Source organism: Mesoplodon mirus, assembly GCF_964341445.2.
Source record: "Mesoplodon mirus genome assembly, chromosome: 7".
Lineage (NCBI taxonomy): Eukaryota > Metazoa > Chordata > Mammalia > Artiodactyla > Ziphiidae > Mesoplodon > Mesoplodon mirus.
Window position 1 is genome coordinate 51,944,102 of NC_138983.1, and position 27,803 is coordinate 51,971,904.

At 47.8% G+C, this 27,803-nt stretch overlaps 1 protein-coding gene across 4 annotated transcripts in view; it reads left to right on the top strand.

Annotated features, from left to right (window-relative positions):
- TENM4 (teneurin transmembrane protein 4) overlaps positions 1 to 27,803 on the top strand; it is a gene marked incomplete at its 5' end in the record, with an annotated part of 390,801 nt that overhangs the window by 296,611 nt on the left and 66,387 nt on the right. For all 4 annotated transcript variants that reach the window (XM_082628863.1, XM_082628861.1, XM_082628860.1 and 1 more), the window contains 3 exons: positions 499 to 715; positions 19,633 to 19,752; positions 25,190 to 25,451. In XM_082628863.1, coding sequence (XP_082484989.1) covers positions 499 to 715; positions 19,633 to 19,752; positions 25,190 to 25,451 — 599 coding nt within the window. The remainder of the gene's footprint in view (positions 1 to 498; positions 716 to 19,632; positions 19,753 to 25,189; positions 25,452 to 27,803) is intronic.

Sequence of the window (27,803 nt, forward strand, 5' to 3'; positions counted from 1 at the left end):
TTTCAGATAAAATCACCTCTTGCTAACACCTTTCAGTAGCTCCCATTGTCCAGAGGGTGAAATGCAAACTCCCTAACCTGGTCCGGGAGGCCCAGCTGTTTGCTCCTGCCAACCTCACAGCCTGATCTTGTGCTGTTCCCCTCACCTTCTGAGCCCAGCATTTGAATTTAGCAACTCAAATGTTCAGTGCGTTGTCCTCTCACCTCTGGGCCTTCATGTATATATAATTCCTTCTCTCTCTCTGAAAAAAAAACAAACAAAAAAAAACACGTCTCGCTGCCCACTGACTTGTCTGTCTCTCCTGCTAGGCTAGCGGGCTGCGACCTGATCTGACACCTGAATCTACTTGGTGCCCAGCGAAGCCCTTGGCTTCTATCAGGCACTTAATAAAGTTTTCCAATGAATGGAAAATAGAGAAGTGAATGAAGGAAGGCGCTGTGGACAAACGATGCTGATTGAACGTAGCCATATAAACGTCATGCTCTGTCACCCCTGCAGATGGCTTGGTGGACTGCATGGACCCCGACTGCTGCCTCCAGCCCCTCTGTCACGTCAGCTCGCTGTGCCTGGGCTCCCCCGACCCTCTGGACATCATCCAGGAGACACAGGCCCCTCTGTCCCAGCAGAACCTGCGCTCCTTCTACGACCGAATCAAGTTCCTCGTGGGCAGGGACAGCACACACATCATCCCCGGGGAGAACCCCTTTGACGGAGGGTGAGTCCAGCTCTGGATGTGGTTCTCTGAAGGGGGAGTGGCTCACCTCCAGGGCCACATGTGGGTGGATGGGAGTGGGAGGAGGCCAGGAGGGTGGGCGTTGAAGGCTCCTGATGGAATGGCAGGGGAGGCAGGGAAGCAGCCTCAGGTACCCACATTTCGAAAACTGCTATCCAGGGCGTTTGGAATTTTTATGAGCGAAGTTTTTTTGTCCTCACTGGGTGATAGATGGAGAGAGTGGGAAATCAAAGGTCCAAGGGGAATCTTGGATCAATACCCACTCTGCAGTCAGCGCTTACTGATTCTGTGGTCTCCAGATGGGCTGAAAGCTTTGACACTATCACCCCTCAGAGCTGATGTCCGGGAGATTTTGTTCGGCTGGGGTGGGGTGCATCTGCTGGCACCCCAGGCCATACGCCCATGCATTCTTTCACAAGCGTTCAGTGGTGTCGTCTATTGGACAGGTTTTTACTGAGGTCTACTCTGTGCCAGGTCCTGTGCTGTAAGCACAGAGATGAGTGGAGCACAGTCCCTGCCCATTGGTCACTCACAGCCCACTAAGGGGACAAAAAATAGTTCCATTGTGATAGACCAGAAATATGCCCCCAGAGTACTCTGGAAGCATAGAGAAGGTGCTCCTGGGTGGGGGAAGGCTGAGACTTAAGAACTGAGTCTTAAAGTTGAGAAATAGCTCAGCAAGGGAGAGAGAGTGTGCCAGGGTGAGGGAACTGCTTGTGCAAAGATCCAGGGGCATAAAAGTGTATAGGGGCCAGCAAAAGGCAGCTGTCTGTTCCCTGCTCCCCAGATCAGCGTCTGTGAACTTGGGAAAGGTATCCAAAAAGGAGGGATTTATGATAATTTATTTTGAATGTCTTCCAAAGTAGTGATACCTCATGCACACAGAGCTTTCTTTAAAAGTCAGCCCAGTTCAGTTCAGCATAGACTGTGTGCCTTCTATGTTCATGACTTCTGTGCCAAGAGAGTTCCTGCCCTAAGGGGACGATGTGGTAGGGATGAGGGAAGGGAAGAATGAATGACATCCCCAGTTCTATTTAAAGAGGGAAATCAGCAGGGCTTCATCCTCTACTGGGTCTGAGGGATGCTGGAGAGAGGAGTCTCTTACTCAGATGCTTGGCAAGGGCAAGGAAGGGACTCACCTCAGTAGAACACCCAAGAATAAATGTCTGTTTGTAGTTCAGAAGCAAATCTGAAGCTCACACAGAGGTTAGGGCTGGGGTTTTTGATATGTGAGCCACCAAGAAACAAGCAGTAGATGAAACCATGAGCACACAGAAGTTGGATCCAGGAAAATGTGTAAGGGGGCCGAGTGGGGACCTAAGAAGGACTCCTGGGGAGTCTCCCTAGAAGGTAGTATTATGATCCCCAGAGAGTAACTGGGAATCCAAGGAGAAGGCTCGCTCCTGGGAAGTGATGGAGCTGGGACTCCAGGGCCCATGCTTTCCACTGTCCCAGCCCTTCCTCACAAGGAGCAATGACAAGAGGGGAAAAGTGAAGTCGGGGGAGCTCTCTGAGCCCAGCAAGAGAGGCATGATACGAGTGTGTCAAAGCATTTGAACTTTAACCTTTTTAGAGATGAAGGTACTTTATAGTCCCTTCAACTTACCCCGAGAATACTGAGAACCTCAGACGTTACATGATCTTCCCCAATTCACAGGCTAGTCAAGTGGCAGAGCCAGGAGCAGAAATAGAGTGAGGAAAAACCTATTCATTTATCTTGGCCAGAAATACCGCTTTCGTCTCTGGGTAGGGAGCTTTCTGCTCTTTCATTCAACTGTGTGATTTTGTATGTATGCTTGTGGGCCTTCCCATGGTGTGAGTTCTTTTAGTCAACTGGAGATAGAAATATTACTCCTACCAAGGGGAATATTACTTGCTCACCCTTTCTTTACTGGACCTGTTATGGGACCTGATTAGGGCTATGGCTGGTTGGCTGCCAGTGGCTGTTCTGTTTTGGGGTGCCCTTACCATGCCATCCTACTAAGTACCAACAGGGACCATGATCCCTGAGTGTCCTCAGGTCACCCACCAAGCCTGCTGCTTATGTGCCAGGAATCACGCGGCACCCGCCCAAGGATTTCAGTATCCCTTCTCCCAGTCTGACATGCCTTAAGGAGCCTGTCAAGTGGGGAACTTGAGAACCCTGTACTGGGAGAAATGGACCGCTCAGCAGAGAGAAAAGAGTATAGGCCTTGGAGTCAAGCCAACTTGTGTTTCAGATACTGCCTCTGCCACTGATGGATTCGTGGCTCTGGACAAGGGCTTAATGTAGTGAATATGTAAATATCTGTTAACCCTCTAAACTGAGTCTGCCAGGACAGGACTGCATCTCACTCATTTTAACATTTAGTAGTCGCTCAAGATGAATATGCATATATCGATATATTACCTTGAACAATGAAGAGATGGAAGGAAAGAAGGACAGAGGGGAGTGATGGGGAGGGACAGTGGGACAGAGGGTGGATGGATACATTATCTATTTTACTTAATTTTCTACTGAGGATTCAGAGTCCAGAGAGGTTAAATGATCTGTTAAAATCACATTACAGATTAGTAGCAGAAGCAGAAGTCAGCTCCCAGATCATTGTTTATATATCTGTCACCTTCAGTTAAATAACATGCTTTGAAAGTAGAGACCATTCATCTCTCCAAATCTGTATTACTTAGGGCAGGGCCCGGAATAGAGTATTTGCTCTAAAACGAATGGATAACGGAAGCTCCCAAATGTTACTGTTAAAATTCCTTTTACCGGGCGTCCCTGGTGGCGCAGTGGTTGAGAGTCCGCCTGCTGATGCAGGGGACATGGGTTTGTGCCCCGGTCCAGGAGGATCCCACATGCCGTGGAGCGGCTGGGCCATGAGCCATGGCCGCTGAGCCTGCGCGTCTGGAGCCTGTGCTCTGCAACGGGAGAGGCCACAGCAGTGAGAGGCCCGCGTACTGCAAAAAAAAAAAAAATTCCTTTTTACCTGTTATTCGCCTGAATCATTATGCTGCTGTTCCTCACTGATCTAGATTCAGAAGAAACAGCTATCATTCACTACTAAGTACCCCTAAACAGATTTTTATGTAAAACAAGCCCAAGTGACTGGAAACCCCACAAACACAAGACAGCAGATGCTTTTCTCGTTAGACTACCTGCTTGGATCCTGTCGTCATGTTCTGAACCCGTAATACAGGGCTTATTTGCATCTTTGGGATACAGTGAAATCAGTTGCCAGGTTTGGGTTGTTGCTTTCTTTCCTCTCGTATGAAGGAATGTGGTATCCTAGAAAGCGCCCGTGTGAATCTTGGCTTTACCTCCTACTAGCTCAGTGTGGCCCCAGGGAAATGACTGAACCTTTGTGTACCTGCCTCCAAAGATAAACTGGCAATAATAGTAATTGTTTCATGAAAGCCATTGAAAAGATTAACTGAGATAAAGCACCTAGCACAGGGCTTGGTACATTCGTGATAAGTAAATGGTGGCTTTTATGGCAGCAGGTGGTCTGGTGAAAATAGCCAAGACCTGGATGTGAAGTCTGCTGCATCCACTTTATAGCTATGTGAAAATTCCTTAACTTCTCTGAGCTCCAGTTTCCTCATCTGTAAGAGCAGGGGAGTAATGTCTATTGTGCAGGGTTGTCGTGAGAATTAAATGAAAAAACAAAAAGTACATGAAGTCTCAGACTAGTACTGGCCACACAAAAAATGTTTGCTAATTATACGATGATGGTGGTGATGCTGATGAACGTGAGAGTGGAGGTGATGATGTTAGAAAGAGCTTCCAGCTCTAATTCCTTGACTGGAAGTGAAACTGGAGAGTAATCTGCCCTCCAGGAAAGTCCAGCTGCCACCTAGAGAGGAACGAGGTTTGGATTGTTGAATCCTTATTTGAGGAAGGGAAATGGCAGCATTCTGCCAGGCAGCTGTCAGCCGGGATTCCTGTTAGGGAGGAGTCCAGTGGCACTTCTCCAGAGAGCGGGGTTTCTGATGGCCAGGCCAACCTGATTTTGTGCCTGTGTTTAACAATAACAAGCCTGTGGGACAGAAAAACCCTGTATTTTCCTGCACCCTGTATGCTGCACCACAATTTGTATATTCTGAATGGGAGTCCATTTAACAGGCTCCTCCAAGAAGCAGGCTGTCGCCCAGAGACCCAACGGCGTTTCTGAGCCCAGCAAGGAGCCCCAGGGGTGCAGCTCCTTTACTCTGCAGTTTCCCAGCTGTGTGACTGACTCAGGGAGACCCAAGTATGAGGCATGCTGGGACCGACTATGAGAGGGAGAGGAATTCAGTGCCAGTTGGAAGTGACCGGAACACCCTTCTGTGGGGAAAGCAAGCCAGCCAGTCCTCAGCGCCCAGGGCTCTCCCCAGGATGCTTTTCTTCAGAGGCCTGACCACGGACAGGGATGAGGAAGCAGAGGTTCTCCAGATGCATACATGACACCAGCAGTTATATGGGGGCTTCCTCATGCTTCTGTGCAGCACCCCAGCTGGTGTCAGAGGCACTAGAGCAGGGGTAACCCTCAGGGAAGGATGGGCAACGGAACCCCAGGATGTGAGGGCCCCAGCCAAGCAGAGTGGACTCTTGGCTGGGCTGGGCTGGGCTGGACTTCTTGGAGGAAAGCCCAGAGCTTGACTTAGAACTAAAGTAGAAGTACTGCCAGATGGACTTAGAGTGAGGAAGACCTCCCTCAGGGACCCTGTCTGGTTCATCTGTGTCCCCAGAGCCCAGCACAATGCCTGGCCCAGAGCAGGTGTTTAATACAGGTTTAATGAATGCAGTAGCTCTAACTGACCCTCTGCCACTGCTGTGCTCAGCTCCACATAAAGTGACAGAGATATGAATGACTTCAGCTGATCTCAAGTAGGTCTAAAGTAGGAGGGAAAAAACAGGCAGGGGAACCACCATCACCAGATTAGGTGGCTTGAATACCATCTTTCCACCCTGGCCTGAATGCCTGGAGCCATTCTGCCTCGTGGAAGGCACCTGTCCCTCCCCTGGATTCATGGGGAGAATACAACTCAGGGTGCCCTCTATGGAGACTTGTGTGGGAGAGGAGGAACCATTCAGGTCTGCAGGTGGAAGAAGAGGGATCCCCAGCTGGATTGTCCATACTAGGAGGACAGATATCAGGATCCAGACTGTGGAACCTGGGATTAGACAGCTGGGAAAGTGAGGGCAGTGTGAGACAATTCCTCCTCTAAGACCACTCAAGGCAGCTGTTTCCCCGTTACACAACTTTGGTTGTATCTCTTATCTTGGGAAGGACTGGCTGGGTCGAAAGAGCTGGACACAGGGCAGACCCATCAGTTCAGTGAATGCCTGTGGATCGCCACTGCTAGACAGGGTAGCAGATTATAGGAAGAGGAAGAACCACCGCCAAGTTACTCAATACCAGTTCAGAACATGTTTGAGGACACTGTATTGGTGAGAGGAAGGATGTGATGTTGTCAAGTCTCTCTGGGCTCCTCGAAACCTACTAGGTTATCAGCTCACTCAGGCAAGTGGTTGGGTGTGGACAGGTTGCTACCAAAGTCAGCCACAGGGCACACTGAACCTAAAGAGCAAAGACTTCAGGAGTCAGGGGGACTTTAGAAAAAGGAGGGATGGACCAGAGTATTCATCCCAAAGGAGGCAGAGGATCGTATGGTATAGAGAGGGTCAGATCCTGTGGAGAGGAGAGAATGGGCAGGTGCAGAGAGGGACAGAACTGCCATGCTCCATTTGGTAAATATTAACCAGCACCTACTCTGCACTAGGCCTGCGAGAAGATGTGCATCTGACCCCATTACACTGGGGCCTCCTGTGCGTCCCATGCCTCGTTGGTCATTCAGTCCCTAGTGCCTAGCAGAGGGGTTGGCACAGACTAAACCACAATGAATGGTGGATGAATCAGTGAGTCAGCCAATCAGCTACTGCTGAGTGCTCGAACAGAGTAGAGAGAGAGTGTTTTGAGAGCTCAAAGGCGGGGCCATCACTCCCTCTGCAAATCCAGGTCCCTGAGCTCCACAGCACAGGGGCTGCACCTGGCCCATCTTTGTTTCTCCAGCACCCGGCAGAGGGCCTGGCTCAGAACAGGCCGCAGTGAATGTTTGGTTTTGAGAATGAGTGAGCAAACAAACAAATGAACTAATGAAATAAGACTTCTGGCAGGAGATGGCCTTTGGCCTGAGACAAAGATTTCAGTGAGGAGGGTTAGCCATTGAAACATTATTTATCCCATTTCAGGTCACAACAACCTGTTAGCACATCATGAAGTCAATGTAGTAGTGGGTCGAAACTATTTTTTTAAGAACTAAACTTAAATGGAATAGGGTACAGTGGAATAGAAAATATCAGTGCAGCACTCTAAAAGGATATGTATTTCATGACGCATGTGTGTGTGGTGTGTACTCTTGAACAGGGTATGTTGCTTACTGTGGGTTTCAGTTGAACAGGATTTAAAAATTCCTTCTAGACTGAGGAACCAGCATGACTTTCCATGATAATCAAAGAACCAAGAGAATTTTAATGTGGCCGGAGCATAATTATGGTGACAGTATTTTCCAAATCAAAAGTCAAGAGACATGCTCTAATGTTTGAAATCAGGAGGGTCTCAGGGAATCTAGGATATATGATCCTGGTGTGCAGAGGGGCCATGGAGGAAAAAGAAGAACAGAGGGGACTCTGAGACCAGAAAGGTAGTTTAGGGAAGAAACTGAGAAAGATCTGCCCCTCGCCTGTGCACTAACCAGATTAGGGCATGTCACCTCAGTTAGGACTTAAAAACTGCCACTAACAGAAGTGAAATAACCTTGATACCACGTAAGCCCTTAGAATTTCTCTCAGACCCTTTATAAAGCCACAGTGTTTCCAAGAATTTTGGAAGTAAGAGGTTACAAGAGGAAAAATATAATGGAAAAGAGGGGGAAAGGTCATGTATGCAATATAATTTTTCGTCAGCCCACTGCAGATCTAAAGCCATATGCAAGTGTCAGTGACAGAGAAGTTCCAGAAATGCATTTGCCTGTCACTCCACCCCCCTCACCCCGCCCCAGGCCTTAAGACAGCCCTCAGATAGCCCTCAGAGAGTCTGAGCAGTAGAGATCAACTAATGGAGTTCATATAAACACCAGCTTCCTGACAGCTGGCCTCTGAGCGAATTTATTATTGAATTATACTCCTGCGTTTTCAGAACAAGTTGAGCTGACAGGCTACCCCATCAGTTTAAAAAAGGGGGCCAGGGAGAAAGACAATGATAAATTACCCTGATGGAAGATGGAAGAAGGTAAAGATCCTGCTTCCTCCAAAATGTCAGCCATTATGTATTATTCATGTTGGTTTAAAAAAAAAAATCCCTCCCCGCATTGAAATGAATGTTTATGATGATAAAGCAACTAAGTGATTTAATTCAGGATGCAGGCAGCAACTTCTCACATCATCCTGATGAGCAGCTAACAACTCCTCCTCTGCCACTTGATCATCCCTTTATTGATTCCAAAACCGAATTACGATCTGTTTGCTTTGTAGCCTGAGCTTTTTCCTAGCTGTCCATCACAGGAAGCATTAGCAGACGATGCTGCACTGAAGCGGGAACCACTCGGGCTTTAGAGGGAGAGGCCCTGCTTTCAAGTTCTTGGGCAAGTGAGAGCAAGCGACCTTGGGTGAGTGAGGCTCAATTTCCTCATCTGGAATGAGGGGTTACTCATTCTCACCCTGCAGGTTATTTGGAAGATTACATGAGATAAAATACCCAGGAAGCCCAATGGCTGGTGCATAGCGCACGTCCAGTAATAACACCGAATACTTACCGAGGATGTTCTATGTGTCAGGCATTATTTGAAATGCTTTGTAAGTTTCATAATTAGTAACACCTTTACATCTCCCCTGAAACCATATAACATAGGGAATTCATGCCCCTTCTTTTACAGATAGGAAACTGAGGCACAGAGAAGTTGAGTAACCTGGCCCAGGACAGACGGCTTGTAAGTGGCAGAGCCAGCATTTGAAGCCAAGCTGATTGGTCCTAGAGCCCATGTGCTGAGCCTCTGTTCTTCTCTGCTAGGTCTTTTATATTCCCACCTCCGCATCTTCAGCTTGGAAATCTGTACAACATGGTGCTGCTACAACTCTACAATCCCAGCTGGCCCTGACTTTCTTTCTAATACTGTACAACACAGTAAAAAGCTAACGTGCAGCAGGTCTTAGTGCTCCAGAGCATGGCCTCAGAGGCAGGTAGCGAGGCTTGAATTTGAGCCCTACCCCTTGCCAGCTGTGTGACCTGGGATAAGTCTCTTAATCATTCTGTTCCTCACTCTCCTCATCTGTCATATGAGGATAATAATTGGTACCTCGTGGGGATGTCTGAGGATGGAAGGAGATATGAAACACTTATGTGTCAGAGCGGTAAGCACTGGATGAATGTTAGTGGCTGTTATCACTTACAGCACGAGTTAGTGTTCGCATTGGCAAGGGCATTTGTATTCCTTTAGGTTTTAGTGTCACCGTATGAACTGGGAGAGAAAAGAGAATCTTAGCCCGAAGCCTTAACGTAGTTATATAACTGATGCAAGTGCCCTGGCACTGTGGCAGGCAGAGGTGAACAGACCTTTGAGATGGGCAGTCCTTTGTGGTTGAAGAGGAGACTTTGAGACCAGAGAAAACTCTTGGCTCAGAGATGCAGTAGCAGAGCCTGAGTCCTGGCGAGCCTGGAGTCCTAAGTGAGGCTCTCAAGTAGTAATTCCAGTGTCTGTAAGCCAGGGACTTTCTGCATTTCCATCCAACACTGATAAACTTCAAGCAATGAGAAGTTAAAATATTGGAGGGCCATGCATCACATCACTAATATTGTCCTCTATGGAGAATATAGGGTCAGGATGTACCAAACACCTCTGCAGTGAGTCTAACCAGCACTCCAGTCCAATCCTGGAGGCATCCAGAGCTGGCTCTAAGTGAGCTCCACGGTGCGGGGCTGTCGGGAGGAGATGCTACCTCTGGGCAGTATTCTAGCCAGGGAGAGAGACCTGCCCACCCGCTGTCCCCTGCCTCCACCTCCTCCCACCACGGCGGGGCCCTGTGACTGTACCCTGTGGGTCTAGCCTGCAGGCCTCTTGGACTAACCCCAACCTGAGGAGGAGGGCTTAGAGCAACCCCAGCTGCTCAGCCTCCAGTCCTCCTACCATTCCTCTGCCTGACCCTTTATGTGCCAGCTCTGGCAGTGGGTTTCTGTCCTGTCCCAGAATCCCAAACTCACTTGCTATCCGTAAGTCCCTGATATGACCGGCCTGGTAGCCCTGCCCCCTGAGGATTCAAGCCTTGCCTCCCCTTACCTGGCTCCCACCCCTGCCATGTCTGGGTCTGGAGATCCACCCATGCTCTGCTTAAGAACCTGGGCATTGTTACCTGGTGACGCACAGGACATCCACATCCAGCTGCCCCTGGGAGCTCCCTCACCATGCCTGTCCCCTGTCAGTCCTCCTCCCCTGCCCCTGGAAGGACTGTTTCCCTTGAATGCCACCTGTCTGTTGCTCTACACCTCAGGTCCGGCCTGCTGAGCTGGATTTGCGCAGCTCTTTTCTGTGTCTCTGCCCCGCACTAGCCCCACCCCAGGAAGTGGGTCTAATTGTGGCCCATCCTAGTCTCCCCTTTCTGAGTAAAGCAGCGAAGTCTCCCTTTTCCGGAAGAAGCAAGACCTGTCCTGTACCCTGACAGGAAGACAGGACACACGGTCGTGAAATGAACTTGTCCATTGAGACACTGTGTGCAGTCACATTTTAGCAGAGCTGCTTCAAGTTTTTCTAGCAACACAAGCCACCTGCTGAGGAGTCCTCTTAGAGGCCGTCCTCTGGCTGCATAGCCCAGAGATCAGCCTATATAGACATGTGCTTACATCCCCTGGCCCCAGGCACATGGTCAGTGTTTCCGAGCTGTGTCCCCCGACCTGGCCAGCCCTGTCACCCAGGATCAGGAGGCTTTTGCGCCTCAAATATGATCTCCACTGGCTGGTCTCTCTCAGTCCTGTTTCTCCTTTGCCACAACCAGGACTCACTTCTCTGGAAATACGGTGTCCTGAACAGTCATGGGCTCTGTTCTTGTGTGCACCTTCGTTGGCCAGCAGGAAATATTCCAGATGACTTCTGCGAGAGCCGACTCAGCCCAAAGCATCAGCTTTCAGCAGCCGAGTTGCCCCCAGGCTTGAGTGATCAGAGCAGGGGCCCGGGACCTCGTGCTCCCTGAGTGTCTGAAGTAGCTCAACAACCACAGAAAGTTAGGAGATCACGGGACCATGGCTTCTGCGCTCTGCAGGAGGCAGGCCTAAGGGCCCAGAAGACACTAGCAGTTACCGGGCCATCTTGTCATTGGATGCCCCCAGGTGGGGTGAGAGCATCATAGCAGACCTGTCGATGCCTCAGCCTCAGTGGGTGATGGAGGGGAAGCTCTGTCCATCTCTAGGGATCACGTATCTCACCTGTAAACTAGGGGCTTGGACTCAGGCACCCAAAGGACTTTTCTAGCTAAACATTAAATTCCTGTTAATCTGAAGAAGTCTGTGGATTTCTTCTTTCCGCTCCCCAGATATACACAAAACAGTCCAAGAGCAAAAGCTTGTTCTGTCATGAACTGGAGTACTTCCCTGTGACATTCATTCCACATACCCAGCAAGTGATCTGGAAGCCTCTGGTGGAGTCTAAACTGAGCCCAATTCCAAATGGAAGAACAGAGTCAGGGTACTTGGGCAGGGCCTGGTGCTTGATGCCGACTGTGGGGATGTGTGTATGTCGTACTGGAATGACCTGGTAGGCAGCTCCCCTTTTTACCCCATGCTAGCTTTACTTCCAGATGCAAGGTGTTTTGTTTTTTTTTTTAAGTCAAATTATATTCATTCCAAAAGGTGAGTTCCTCATGCATAGGGATTCTGTCTCATTTATTGTTAGTAATTTAACTGCTTAGAATACAATGCAGGGCACTTCCCTGGCGGTCCAGTGGTTAAGACTCCACGCTTCCAATGCAGGGGGCACAGGTTCGATCCCAGGTCAGGGAACTAAGGTTCCCCCATGCCGCATGGAGCAGCCAAAACAACAAAAAGAACAACAACAACAAAATAAATAAATAAACAAAGATGTTTTTAAAAAGAACACAATGGAAAAGAAAACAGAAGCTACTGGCACCGCTGTCGTGTAGTTTCCATACGTAAGAAAATGGATGAATAAATACCTTCCCTGCCACCCAGCACCGTGTATAGCACATAGTAGGTGCTCAGTTAAAGTTCCAATAACTGAACCCTATTCTCATTTACCTGGCCTTCCTCTGTGTTTCTCTTCCCCCAACCCATGTATATCTATTTTTTACTTTGGGCTATGTGAAATAACTTTATTCATATTTTTCTGTCATCATCTTTTTTCATTCATTTATGTGATCTTCATTTGTTTCTTTACTCAACATTTATTGAACGCATACTAATAGACCTACTCCTGTGATAAACATGGAGTTAGAGAGATGAAATGGACATAGTTGTTCCCTTCAAAGAACTCACAATCTAGAAAAGATAAGGTGTTTAAACAGATGAATACACTTTAGTGGGATAAGTACATTGTGCTTTGTTGACCAAAGGAGGGAGTGGCTTCTTTGTCCTGGAAAATAGGGAAGAGTTTCACTGAGAGGCAGGCCTTCAAGGAGAGATTAGTAGGAATGGGAGGAGAGTCATTTGAGGCAAAGGAACCAACATAGACAAAGTCAGGGAGGCATGGAGGTGCATGCCAAGGCAAGGGTATGAGAAGTAATTTAACACTGCATCAGCACAGGATGTGAGAATGGAAAACCGGGATGTGAGAGGCAGGCAGGAGCCTGCCTGATCCTGAAGGTTTTTACATGCCAAGCTAAAGAGTGTGGACTTTATGTGGATACAATGGGTACTACAGAAAATGACATGGATGGCACAGGGATACTGATGATGTGGTAAATTGACAGTGGTAAGGTCTGGAGAATTGGGTATCTTAGATTTGCAAGGTGCCTCAAGAGAGGATCTGGTCCAACTCCCTGACCACCAATAAGTTGGAACGTTATTCAACGTTAACTGATTAGATCAAGTTCTGTTGGTTTGGGCCTAAGATTATTGAAAGACGTACAAAGTAAACATAGGAAGAGCGATGAAATAAGTTATAAAGAATGAAACACAGCTGGAAGTTGGCTTTTGAATATAGTAATATATAGCATATTAGAGTTTATTTCATACAAAGAAAGCACAGACACATACCATCGTAACTCTAGTGCTGTACAGTGGTCCCAAGGAGGCTGCCCAATGTGGTCCATGAGGTACAGGAAAAAAATATTAGGACGTCTGTCTACATTTACTTTTTATCTTTAAAAATAAGAAAGAATGGATGTTTACTTGTATGGAACACCAGGTTTTCTCTGATTTGCTTGGTCCCAGTGTTGGTTACGTGTCTGGACGAGCACGTGAGGTGTTCTGAGGGAGATGAGGATCTACTCTTCACAGAGCTTTACTGGTTTATAGCATGACTGTGTTGTGTGTGTGTGTGTGTGTGTGTAAAATCTAGCTTTAACCAAACTTACATAAAAAATGGGGTCCAGTGGCATAAAAGGATTTTGCAAAGTAACTACCAATCAAAGATGACAAGTGCAAATACAAGCCAGCAGTCAAACGGCAGAGCTGATGTTCCTACTCCTGGTCCAAAGTCTTCCTCAACTCCACTATGAAGTTAAAAACAGTAGTGGTCATTCTCATCAGATCTAACAAAAAGCGAAGCAAAAGATTCAAAATTATCAAGAAGACTAGTTGAAATATTCATTTTTTGTCCATTAAATCTTGCACCAAGCGTATATTATGCTTTCCAGTATTAGCTAATGATGATGGCATGTGTGTACAATTTATTAATAAATATAAATACACCCATGGAGCCTTCATAGAATGTTTACAGAAAGGGTGTGTGATCAAAAATAGTTTTCAGAGCCCTCCTCTGATGATGTTAGCTCAGATTTTTTAGGCGGCTAAAACAAATGGAGATTCTGTTATTTAGGTGTGTATCTGTGTCAGATGGTAAGTAGCCTGAGAGGTGAAGTGACTTTCCTGAGTTCTCATGGATAATACATGAAGTCCTGAATTTGAATGCTGGCTCCCCAGCCACTCTTACGAGAATGGGCAAATCCATCCCCTGCCGAGGCTTTATTTTCTCACTTCTGCAAGAAGTGTGAAGTGTGAAGAGAGATGATCAGGAAGGTCTCTTCTCACATGTCATGACTAATGGGTTCCCTAGAAAACGTACACAGGTGGCAGACGGCAGGCTAGAAAAGCTGGTTGAAGAAACGGAGGCAGAACACCAAGATGGAAAGCTCTGAAGAAAGGGCTACAGAACGGCCCGTGTTGCCAGGCTAGAAGGAAGGTCTTGGAAGCTACTGAGTGGACAGGGTCAGGCTTTGACTGGGACCCCCCTTGATGGGGGTCGTTGGACAGGCCGTGAAGTGGGGCTTCTTTGGGCCCAAGTAAGGTTCTTACAAGATGTTGGTGCTAGAAAGATCCCTAGTCAGTCAGATGAGTTGGCAGAAAACAGTTTAAAGGGTGAGTACAAGTCAGGCATAGAAATCTGTTTAAAGTATGTAATGCAAAGGAGTGATTTGCATAACCAATAGTGGCATACGGTAACAAATGCCTTAAAGCAAAGAAAGGCTAAAGCTACCTTTTGCCGCCTAGATAGAGCCCAAATGATTATTCCAGTTTCCTGAATACCAGCTTCATTAGCTGTCTCCATTTAATAACAAAAAATGTTCAAGCTGCAGTTTTTCTCCCTTCATCTTCCTCTATCTGCTTGTATAATACACAATGAATAACAAATCTAACTTAATTTCTAGCATTCTTTTTTTTTTTTTAAGTTTTCAAAACCTTTAAATGTACAGAAGAGGTGGCCTGTAGCATCAAAGCAGTAGGGCTACAAGCAGAGGCGGGTGGATCCTCCAGGGGAAGGAACCCAGCCTTGGGCTGCAACTTGTGACCAACTAGAAAGCCCAGCCCCTGGAGCCCTCTGTTCCGTAGCCATACCCCTGTCAAGGTCAAGTAGCTCAGAGTTCTTTGGTATCTCTCTCATCTTCAGTTACAGAAACACATCGGTTCTTTATTTATTTAGTAAATAATTTATCAAGAGCTTACTCTGCACCATGCATTCAAATTCCAGGGCACACCCTTGTGTTGGTGGAGGCTTTCTTTTGCCCACTCAGAAATGAGCATCACCCACGCTCAGTGCTGGAAGTCCAGCAGTGAGGGGGATGTGGTCCCTGTCTTCAAGGAGCTTGTGATCTGCTGGGGGAAAAAGGTTGCCCAATAGCATGACAGTACTCAGAGTCTTTGCAGAGACAGCGCAGGGAGTGCGAGTGCTAGGGTACCGCTCCAGGTGGGTCCTGAGGCTAAGCAGGTGGTTTTCAGGTGAAGAGGATGGGTAGAAGGTTCCATGTAGAGGGAACAACTCAGAAATAAGTATCAGCATTGTATGAGCTCCATTAGGATTCTGAAGCCACGTGTAGTAGGGCTGCTTGAGCTGGATTGAGGAGCACCAAGTTAAAACCATCATACATTCCACTTCACATCTGTTTGAGAAAATCTTCAGCCTGCGTGGACAGGTGAGAGAATGGAGATCCTCATGATGATGCTCCAAGGTCATACAGTTAGTTACCAGAGTCAGAACTGGGAACGGACCCCCTGCCTAGGGCTTTTTCACCACACCCCTCCACTTCTCCCTGACGGGCGGCTGAGGTGAGTTTCTTCTTTGCTTGTTTGGTTCTGTTTCACGGTGGTTTTGTCTCTCCAACACTTTCCTCCTTGGTCCCAAACCTGGCCAGTGTCCACAGGAAGCAGTCAGGCAGATCTCCCCTGTCATTGGCGTCAGCCAGGGCACCTCAGTTGGGCCCTGAGTATGTGGTTGGGCCAATGCCAGCATGTTTGATGCCTAGCCCCCTTGGCCTGGCATGAGTACTCCTTCCTGGCAGAGTTCACCCAGCCTAATTGCTTGTTTTGTATCCCAGCTGCCTGACATATGCCAAGCCCATGTGTTGACTCACTGGTGTCAGAGACAACTACACTCAGGCATTTCACATTTGCTTTGGTGAGCTCTAGGCAGCAACTGGGGACTGTAATCCATGTATTTCTATAACACAGTGCTTGCCTTCGAGTAGGTGCCCCGTTTTCTAAATTAAGTGAATTTTAGTGAGTGCAGGTGAATAACAGAGTAGTAAGAGGAAGGGCCTGGAAGTAAGGAGTCCTAGCTTTGAGTGTCAGTTCAGCCCATTGAGTTCTTTGCTGTAGGACCTTGAGCAAATCTGTGCTCTCTGAATTTCAGTTACTTGATCATTTCTCACCTAATAAACACTTGGGGAGAATATCTCATGCTTACCTAGCCCTTGGAGATAGAGGCACATAAGATAGCTGTGTAAATGTGAACGATATCACTGTATGACAGTCACATCGTGGAGAGATACTTGCAAAGTTTAGAGCAACCTAGCAGAGCAGAGGGCTGATTAATTGTGCCAGGAAGAGTTGGAAACAGCCTCACTGAAGTGATGACAGCTTAGATGGGACCCTAAGGATGAGTAGAAAATAACCCCATATGCCAAGACAGTGACCGAGGAAAAGCAAAACACGTCAAATATAGGACTGATGATGAGAGGATCATATGAGCCAGCTGGGAAGCCAAGTTGGTGGCAGTGCTTTGCACCCTGCACTAGTGATTTCTCACCAAGGCAGTCTTCCATTATGGAATTTCACAGTCAAAGCAGCACCTATTTCTTAGATGCACTGACCCTTAGTGTGAGGGTCAGTGTTCCAGTGGTGGACAGAAGCTGGCTCATGCCAGCTCACAGGGACTGCTTATTAAGTGTTCAGGAGTTTTGCAAGCTAGTTCTTAAGCACAACTATTATTAAAAATTAAATTATATAAAATCACAGTTAAACAAATTATATTAAAAACAAAGGTAATAATCAAAACTCATCACTTTCTAGTTATTTAGCTGTGTTTTACCATCATCTTTACTCTAGAGTTTATTTAGGTCTATTGTTTCTCTGTGGTGGAAACACTGTTATATACTGGTGTCCTACTAGCCATCTCTTCCCAACTCTGGGTGCAGCGATATCTCATCGGTAGTGTGAAATCGGCCATGGTGGAAGTCTTTACACCACAGAAATAGGCAAATGCCACAAATTAAAGCCCCTTTTCTTTAGAAAGCCAATTGTTAAATATTCACCAGTGCACCACTGGTGGTTTCCATTGAATAACTGGATGAAGAAAGAAAATGTTTGGAAACCCAGCAGCCACATCTCTTCAGACTTCCCTGGACAAAAACACGTGGCAGTAGACACATTTCCAGGGCCTCCGTAGAGCAGACTTCCCCACCTTCTTTGTTCCAGGGAAGGCTTTACGTTGAACTGGGTTTTCTTGACAACTGAAAGTCATGGTCAAATAGAAGGAGGATGGAAGTGTTTTTCTCCAGGACTTAATTCCTGAGCCAAATGCCTGTTTTGGCAGGAGGCCTCTGTGGCCCACAGGGGTACTGGGAGTCAACTTAATCTTCTCCAGAATCCAAAGCAATCCACAGGAGCCCAGGCTAAAATTACATCTGCTCTGGCTTGCTGAAGTGGAGGCGACATGATGGCCAAATGGTGCTGATTTAATGTTTCCCAACTATCAGGAAATCCCCAAAGAGAGATTAATCAGAGGAGGCTGGCCCGCATGTGGATGGGGGCAGCAGCCAGGGCAGCCCCCCAAAGGAAACCATCCCCAGAGGGCTGGTTATCGTCCAGGCAGAATCTGAAGGCACATATGTCAGGAGGAGGCTGGAGAGTAGCCAGCACCAGGTTATGAGATCTGTTAGTAATTCTCTGGAAGGACGGAGTTCCAGCAATAAGAAATTCAATTTTCCTCCATTAGAGAAAGCATCTCTCAGTACCGGCTGAATACAATTGACGGAATAAATCTTTCCCATTAGTGGAGAGATAATTTCACGTAAATATATTGGGAGACCTTCAGAGCAGGATGGAGAGTCTTTGCTGAACCTCACCCGCTTAACTCGTTTGCCATGTAATTGCATTTAGACCAAGGGCCTCGGAAGAAAACCACTGACTGAATTAACATTAACCAGATTGTGTGTGGTGAGGGGAGGTGGGGTGAGGAGCTCGGTGCATTGTGGGTAGTTGTTCTTGCCTTCAGAAAGGACAAACTGACACCGGGGAGCCCAGCTGCTTACAAGCCTGGTGTTAATTGCTTTTCTCATCAAACAGAGAAAAGCTTATCACTTTCCTCTGTAGAAAGGGTAGAGATGTAGGTACCTGATAAAGCAGAGGCTGAGTCTGAGATCTTTTCTTATGAATGCCCACAGGCCTCATCACTAGCTCTTCCCCAGGCCAGAAAAGAGCCTTCTGAACTGAGGTGAATGGAAAAAAGTTGTCTGGACAACAGCGCCTTGCGTCTTTGCCTCAGATTTGTCTTGTCCACCAGGGCTGTCTCCCCAGCTCCCTGATCCCTTAGGACATTGACACCAGTGAGCATCTTCACTTCCACCCATTGCCAGTGGTGTACAGACTGGTCTAGAGTTGGACCCCGAGTGTGAGGCCTGGACTCAAGGTCTGGCTCTGCCCCTGCCTCCCTCTGTGGCTTGGAGCAAATAACATGACGTCTGTGGACCCAGTTTCGTCTTCTGCCACTAACTCAGTGACTTTCCAGCTGCCTTTCCTCTGGCTTCTCCAGAAACGAAGACTCTACAGAGTTGCTTTCAGAACCACCCCAAGGGGAAAGTGGGTCCCACCCCTACTTCGTCTGGAGCAAATCTTGTTTTTATTGGCTTTCCACTTGGGGATCCTTATAAAATATCATCTGCTAAAAAGATTCTGTTTCTGAAATATTTGAAAAAACATCATTCTAGATGATCTCTAATTGTCCCACTTATTTACTCAACCTACTGTTTTTTATTTTTTAAACAATCACCTCATATACTTATTAGGCATTCCCGAGCACTCTAGAGAGAAAAAAGGAAATAGATCTTGACCCTGGCCTCACAGATCTGATGATGTAGTGGAGTGGAGAAACATGTACAGTGTGGTAGGGTATCAAGGGGTTTGTGCCAGGTTTTGGAAGAGACAGTGACTAGTTCTAATTAGGGGCGTCAAGAAAGGCTTCAGGGAAGAGGCGTCATTTGAAGTTGGGTCTTCAAGGATGAGAATGTTGGGAGAGGGGTAAAGGAATGATATCTAAGGTAGATGGAAGAACATTGCACAGACACAGAGGCTTTGAACAACATTTGGCCGGCAAGTTTGGGAAAAGCAGATGGCTTGTTGCCTGGAATATAGAGGGAGAATGGGAGGGGGGGATGTTGGGAGAGGTGCCAAGTTCTAGAAGCCACTCCAAGGGGACACCAGCATCTGCCCTTCTCCTGTCTCCAATGCCAGGTGAGAGGAAGTGCCCTCTATCCTGTTCACTTTCTTGAATGCCTGCTTCCAGTGAGACTCTTAGTGACAATAAAGATCACTGCCATTTATGGAGCTTACTGTGCACGAGGATGAAAAAACAGAGACTCAAAGAGCTGTGACAGAGCTAGGTTTTGAGCCCAAGTCACGTGACTCCCAAGTCACATGCATAACTACACTGTATAGCACCGCCCCACCCCATCAGCTTTTTCTCCTTACAGCATAGTACGGTATCCATAGAAAATAACCCTCTAAGGGAGATATCTGAAAACCGTTTTCAGTAATAATTCTTTAGAGGATTCTTTGATGACTTAGGTTGAGGCAATAAAAAAAAAAATGTAGCGTTCATCTTGAGTGGATACCATGAGCTCCTGGGTGCCAAGATATGTCTGAGTGACCTGCCTCAGTCTTCTGACCTGCCAGCCAGGGTTCTAACGTGAAAAGTAGGTCATGTTATTCTCTCTTTTCTACCCCCAGGCATGCATGTGTCATTCGTGGTCAAGTAATGACATCAGATGGGACCCCGCTGGTTGGTGTGAACATCAGTTTCGTCAATAACCCTCTCTTTGGATACACGATCAGCAGGCAAGATGGCAGGTAAGAGGCCTTTTGGGGACCAGGGTTGGTGAAGGCTCTGCTCTCGTGGTCTTGCCACATAGCTGCTGCTGGAATGACAACGTGCGAAAAGGATAGGACTTGGAGTCAGAGGACCTGAATCCACGTGCCCAGCCCTGCAATGCACTAGCTGTGTGACCTTGTAGCTGACTCTGGCCTAAGTCCCTTTGGCTCTAACTTAAGCAGCTTCTTCTTACTTGTTTCCCAGAGTAAGCATGTGGTACCTTATACATACTGTTCTGTTGCATGGCTTATGATATAAAATACTGTCATGTGGACCATTTTCCATAGACCAGAAAGCTCCAGAAGTCTCAGCATTCCTGCTGTGTGGTTTCCATCTGCAACCACCCGGGTCTATGGAAGCCACAGAGTGATTACAGAACTCTGACCTTCAGATCCCTATGAGAACCTTCAATTCATCAGCCTGAATGAAGTCAAGTTTCTTTAATCACTGTAGCTCCCCCATTTGTTGGCTGTGTGTTCTTAGACAAATCTCCTTACCTCTCTTGGCCTCAGCTTCATCTGTTAAATGGTCCTAATACTATTTATCTTACATGGTGGTGGTAAGGATTTGATTCTATGATGAATGGAGAAGCACCATGCACATAGTAGGTGTTTAATAAATCTTCGCTCCCTGCCCCACTCTGATTCATTGCTGTATTGCCAGGGTCTAGCACATAGTAAGTATACAATAAATATTAGCAATATATTAAAGTTACAACTTAAAAAGGTGATGATTACAGTGCAAGCCATGAGACTATTTTGGAGATAAGAGGAGGGGAAGGAGGAAAGTGGAATATTTAGGCTGTCAGTGGTGACAAATCCTCTATTTTTAATAAAATCAGGTGGTGGTAGTCCATCTGGCTAAGTGTGGGCCCATAAGGTTGATTTTCACTCTGTGTTGGAAATTGTGCTCCAGCCTGATTGATTTCAGCACCTCTTTAATCCAATCTCAGATGTGAACATGTCCTGGCCGAGGTGATAATGAAGTAGGGGCTCATCTGTTTGTAGACATATGTGCCTCTTAGACGGGGTTGGCAAGCTGGGCATGGGGAGCCCTCTCTTCCCTCCTCCCCCTCCCTATGAATGGAAGAAACTAGTGGCCAGTCCCCAGGGATCATCTGTCCAGGCCAGGCCACTGATCCCCAGAAGCACCTCAGTGCAGACTTGCGCTACAGCAGGGAGAAGTCTCCTTCCTCATGGTGTCTTTACCACCTTCCAGCTCAGGGCTGCCTGCTTTATGGAAATAGAAGATGTGAGCATCATAGGCAGCAAGTATCCTGACTACATTATTACCTGCTGTGAAACAGTCATCAAAAAGGAGCCATGGGCTTCCCTGGTGGTGCAGTGGTTGAGAGTCCGCCTGCCGATGCAGGGGACACGGGTTCGTGCCCCGGTCTGGGAAGATCCCACATGGCCGCGGAGCGGCTGGGTCCGTGAGCCATGGCCGCTGAGCCTGCGCGTCCGGAGCCTGTGCTCTGCAACGGGAGAGGCCACAACAGTGAGAGGCCCGGGTACCGCAAAAAAACAAAAAACAAAAAAAAACAAACAAACAAACAAAAAAAGGAGCCATGGGGACCGCTCTTTTTTTTTTGCCATAAAATTTGTCCATCATTCATGTGAGATGGCGAGTAGTCCATCCTCTGCCCACTGTGCTTGGTTAGGGTGAGTCCATAAAACACACCAGAGTCCAGTAAATTTGGTGGCCCTTGGGGAATGCCCAATTAGCACCTCTAGGCTTTGATTCCTCCTGTTGTGTTGCCCTTGCAATCTCTACTACCTCATGAGAGGATGGGCATCCTGGGCGGTAAGTATCAGCCATATTTCCTGCACCGGCCAGTTTAATTACACCCGAGTAGCCAGAGCTGCTACAGCCTAAAGCTTGTGTTTCAGAACAGTTCTTACCAATGCATTAGGGGGCTTAAATTTTCTTCCCATCTTAGACACTGCATAATGTATGGGAAAGTCATTACTTATTCTCTAATAAATGTCTGAAGAGCCCTGTTTGTTATATGTGAATGGGTAGCATCTTGCCCATTTCCCTCCCCCTTGTCCCTGACTCACCTTCTTTCTTATTTCTCATACCCAGGAGAAACTGTAAGGCCAGAGATATCGCCCGGAGATAACAGTATATGCAGGTCCAGGGACCAGGTCTAATCCATCTTTGTATTCCTCACTTTCCCGGCAGGCACCATGACACTTGCCTTTGTCCAGATCTCCCACCCCGGCCTCATGCTGAAATACCAGACCTCAAGTCTTAACAAGAGCTCACAAACAGAAAACAGTGGCAGGGAAGTTAGCCCAAGAGACCATTAAAAAGATGGAGGGGCCTCCCTGGTGGCGCAGTGGTTGAGAGTCCGCCTGCCGATGCAGGGGACACGGGTTCGTGCCCCGGTCCGGGAAGATCCCACATGCTGCGGAGTGGCTGGGCCTGTGAGCCATGGCCGCTGAGCCTGCACATCCGGAGCCTGTGCTCCGCAACGGGAGAGGCCACAACAGTGAGAGGCCCGCGTACTGCCAAAAAAAAAAAAAAAGAGAGAGAGATGGAAAATAGAAATGATGAAGAAAAATGTTTAAAGAATAGCAGACAAGAGAAGCAGTTCAGGTTCATTGAATTGAAAGATGGGATTATACAGAGCACGAAGCCCAGGGAATAGAGCCCAGTGCTTTCCTCATCCATTATCTCATCTGTCTCATTAATAACTCTGCCAAGTGATGATCGTCACCTTCATCTCACATGAGGAGATTGAGGCTTAGGTGACGGAACTCACCTGTGGACTAAGTGGCAGTGCTCGGACTGGCCCTCACTGTTGGGGCTTCATCTGAGAAGCAGGCCTTCCCTTTGAGGTCAGTGTCACGCCCATGTCCACAGCAAGGTTTCCCTCCAGATGAGCAGGCCTGGCTCTTGGCAAGAGCCAATCACACCCCGCTGTTGGCTGGGCCAGCTGCCCCCAGCTGGCTCACAGCCTTGAGAATACGTCTTTTCATGTTTGTCTTCACTCCCTCCCCATGCTCCTCCTGTCACGAAGGGAGCTTGTAAGTCAGGCCAAACTTCTGTTTGACAGTTAAGTGCTCTGTCAAAGTACAGATGCTGTTCGGTTCTGTTCCCTGGGTATTTTCCCCAAACCCTGGATATTCTCCTGGAAAGCCAAAACCTGAGCTCTTAGTTGAAAGTAAACGCCTTCCCTGATGTTTCTCTATTATTATGTATTGAAGAATGATGGTACCCAACTTCCTCTACTCAAAGGTTATGTGGGCCTAGAAGGGGCCGAGTGAAGAGCAGGCAAAACAGATGAAAAGCGTCTGCAAAGGACAGATGAGTCAGGCTTTGGAGCTTGGGGACCCAGATCTGAGGGCGCCATCTACCACGAGCAAGATTTGACACTAGTTCAGTGCAAAATCCCTGCAGCTTCTAGAGGAGGGAAGAGCAAGCTGGAGCAGTGAGGCCAATCCCACCAGGTGTGTTCATGAGAGATGAAGGTGAGATCCTGCAGTGGGGTCTCTAAAACCAACTGCACAGGTAAATGTCAGGTTGACTTACGGTAATAGCCAAAGGAAGAAAGAACTTAGGGTGTTTAGTATATAGTCAATTCAGAAGAAACTGACAACATCACTCATAAGTTCATTCTATAAACTATAACCAGCAAGCACTGGGCTAAGTTCTGGAAAGGTTGAGAGGAATCAGTGTCCCCAGGCCTGAGAGTGGATGTATGATTCCAGTGCGGTGTGATGTGGGCTGTTAGAAGTGCACCTGGTGCGTGGGATTCTGGAGGGGAGGGGACTGGAATTCTGAGTGGGTAAGGAGTTAGCAGAAGCCCTCCATCCAAAAAAGCAAGATGAGGACAGGCCTTGAAAATGCATCCTCAAAGTAATAGGTAAAGGACTTTGTCCAAAGAGACATCACCAGGAGGTGACAGGTGGACAGGATCACTGTTTCCAAGTCCTAAAGGACTGTCAAAGGCAGAGGAAGACTAGTTTGAAGTCACCCTAGCAGGTAGAACATGTCCCAGTGGCTAAGGAGCTATTAGAAGAGGGACCCAGGCTCAATTCCCAACCCCCCAAAAAAGTCTACTAACAGTCAGAACTAACCAAAGATGGGACAGTCCACCTGCGGACATAGCAAGCTCCTCATCACTGGAAATGTGCAAACAGGAACCAAATAGCCCCTTGATAGTGGTTCTGGAGAAGGAGCTAAAGCATCAGATTCAGAGAGGGGACTAGATCAGGTGACCTAGTGGTTCAACTGTTACTTGATTTTAAACTTTCTGTTTTGATGGGATGGGGGAAGGACACAAAACTCTGGTCTGGATTAACCTTGTTGCACATCGAACACGGGGTCTTAAGTAGCAACCACGCACTCTAGTTGGCAAAGCAGACCCAGCCTGCAGGACTAGTGACATAGCTGGGCTTACACCTGGGCCCCCTGTCCCATCTTCTATAATGTGAGCTCATCTGGCCTCTGACCATCTAGCTGCTGAACCCTCAGATCAGACGCTCAGTGGCAGAAACATGGAGTGTACAAGTGGGAACTCAGTTTCCTTGGATTTTCAAAAAAAAAGGTCCATGCTAAGACTTGGATGGGCAAGTGCCTGGCCAGGTTTGTCTGCAGGTGATGGGAGTTAAGATGCCAGAACCCAAAACAGCTGCCAGCAAGTTGCTGGCCATCCCCAAAGGGCAATGAACAAAGGCTGGGTGACCAGCTCTCAGGGACACATCCACGGAGATCTCATCTTAACTAGGAGGTTGGGACTCAGTCTTCTGGTTCCTCTTTCACTTCTAAGTTACGGTGATTCTAATTGTGCCCGTCTCTAAACTACCTTGCTATTTTGTAACTCCAAAGGCCTGGTTGAGTATCATAATCAGAGAGAAAATTGCTGTAGAGTCATAGAATCTTAATGACTTCAGGATAATTTATTTGAACCTTTGCCTTTTACAGATGAGAAACTTGAGAATCAGAAGGGCTAAAGGACTTACCCAAGGTCACACAGTAGCCCACGGTAGAGCCAGGACTAGGCTTAGAGTTCTAACACCAGGGCAGGGTTTGTTCGGCTTTATTCTGATGAATTTTCACTGGGCTTCAGCTCTAAGACGCCCTAAGTACCAGGAGCACCCGAGCAGAGGCCCATCAGCGGTCCTGCGTCCTAGCAAATGGCTCCCCAAAGCAAGTTGTTATTTGGTTTTGGCAAATTCTCTACGGTGAATCACTTTCAAAAAAAACAATGCTTTCTGGAACCTCTGTCACTGTTTGTGACCGCGGTCAAGTCTTTCAGGTTTTAGAGTCTCCCTCAACGAGTGCTCAGATCCTTTGGTGTAATTTTTTCTCCTTTCTCTGCCTCTCTTTCTCCTCCTCCTCATCTCCTGTGTCCTTCCTCTCCTGCCCATCCCTCTCCTCTCCTTCTCACCCTCCCCTCCCAAACAGCTTTGACTTGGTCACAAATGGCGGCATCTCCATCATCCTTCGGTTCGAGCGGGCCCCCTTCATCACACAGGAGCACACCCTCTGGCTGCCTTGGGATCGCTTCTTTGTCATGGAAACCATCATCATGCGGCAGGAGGAGAATGAGATTCCCAGCTGTGACCTGAGCAACTTCGCCCGCCCCAACCCTGTCCTGTCTCCTTCCCCACTGACGTCCTTCGCCAGCTCCTGTGCAGAGAAAGGCCCCATCGTTCCGGAAATTCAGGTATACCCAGCTTTCTTGACTGCATTTCTCCATGCCTTTATTTCATTTGGGAGGTGGAGGAGGATCTCAGAGACAGGGGAAAGAGACAGCCCATCAGCCCACCATCCAGACCCCAGCCGGCGTGCTGTGAGGCTATGATGGCCACCCCCTTACACACTTAATACACATGAGCCCTGTAAAGTGCCTGGCACCCTCCAGCATATAATAAATTCCCACTCCCTCTCCACTCTGCCACCCAGTTCACTTCCACGTCCCCTTTCCCCAACCTCCAGTGTCTCCCCCGCCCCTCCTTATTTCTGTTAAAAGTAGTGATGATAGGGGCTTCCCTGGTGGCGCAGTGGTTGAGAGTCCGCCTGCTGATGCAGAGGACACGGGTTCGTGCCCCAGTCCAGGAGGATCCCACATGCCGCGGAGTGGCTGGGCCCATGAGCCATGGCCGCTGAGCCTGCGTGTCCGGAGCCTGTGCTCCGCAACGGGAGAGGCCACAACAGTGAGAGACCTGCGTACCGCAAAAAAAAAAGAAAAATAGCGATGGTAGTTTCCACCAAGAGGAGTGAGGCGGAGGGTCCCAAATGTTTGCATCGTACTAAAGATTAAATGAGGAAATGTGTATGAGATACTTGGCACGATATCTGGCACCTACTAAGTGTGCAGTGAATTTTAACCATTATTACTGTTAAGATTATTTTACACACACCGCCTTCATGCCAATTAATGAGTGCTTTGGCTCAAATCTATGCACGCAAGTGCTTTACTTCATTATCATTAAAAGGAAGTAATTTGGAAAAATGCATTTTAATCTAATAGAAACCAAGATGGATTCTTTGCCTAACAAAGCTGTGTGGACTTGCATTTCTTCTGCCATCCCAGCCCAATTTCTAATGGCAGAAACGAAGCCTGGGGAGGAGGAGGGATGGCAGTGCAGAAACTGGGGGAGAAGCCCCAGCCGTCCCGCCGGCCTCATGAGAGCTCTGGCGACGTGCAGGTTAATAAATGATCTCTGGTGCTGGCGGAGCGGGGTGTTTAGACATGTTTGTGTATGTATTTCTTGCTGGGCTAAGCAGGCGCATCTCTCTGCTGCGCCCTGTTGAGTGGCTTCAGACGCCGGCCCTCAAGAAGGAAACACCACCATTTCGGAATTCTCATTGCACCCATAGGTTGAAACCTCACTCCTTTTCAGACATTCAGCGCTTGTCTCCTGTCTCCACCACCAGGCTGACCTTTCTTATGGAATGGTTGTCAGCGGAGACAGAGCTTGCTGGGGAGGGGTGATTTGTTACTCAGCACCGGTTCAGCTCCATGAGACATCTCCCCAGGAGCAGGGACTTTGAAACAAATGAGGTGAAAGGTCCCCCTCTCTTTACAGTGCTCCCTGGGCTGGGTGTCTACGAGCCCAGCCAGGTCACAAACCTTGCTTATTATTCAGATTCATGAAATACATGAAAACAAACTCTTGGGTTTTCCCAGTCCTGTCATTGGCTAGCCTTTGCAAGTACAGGGAGATGTACATTTTGAAGGGTATGTTAAGGAGAGTAAATAGTTATGACAGCATCTGAATGGCACTCAAGCCCGGCTTTGCCTAGAACTTGTGAGCTGAAATTTAGGAAGATGGCTTTGGTGTAGGCCCAATGCCGAAAATGTCGTGTGTTCAGGAGAATGGGTTGGGGTGGGAGTTCACACCCATCTATGACATGGATTGAAAGGAAGAGGCTTTCTTTGTGAAGGCCCAGTTCCCCTGTGACCACGAGGGTAAAACAATCATTGTCCTTTTAATGGATACGTTAGCCTCAATTGATTTAACGTCCCCTTCTTGAAACGGAGCCCAGAGCATCAAGCCAATAAAAGTTCTCCACTTTTGCCATGTGCCTGGGCATCTTGGCATTAATTTCAGCTTCCCATCTTGGAGCTGAGTCCATTGCACCAGTAGATAAAGCACTGCCTTTCCCACCACTCTGGCACAGCCTTGGAACACGCAGACTCCATGCAGCCCATCTGTCCTCTTTCTACTGATGAGCTGGGGGCCTTAGCTGAAGGTCCTTGGCAGCCTGTGTTCCCAACCCTGCATAATGGTTCGGTCCACATCTCTAGCCTCTGTTTACCTTCCTGAAGGGAAAGCCACTTGTGACAGATCTTCCTTTAGGAAAGTTTTGAGAGAGAAGCAGGCCTTCTCGCTGAGCCACCTGTCCACATCGGTCAGAGGGAACTCCCCAGTGCCCCCTGCTTCCAGCACCGTCATCATTAGTAACATTTACTGAGTGTCCGTTATGTGCTGGGCACTTATGTATGTGACCTTACCCAGTCGTCAAGCTAATCCAGTGAGGAAACAGAGATTCAGAGGTTCCATGAGTTTTC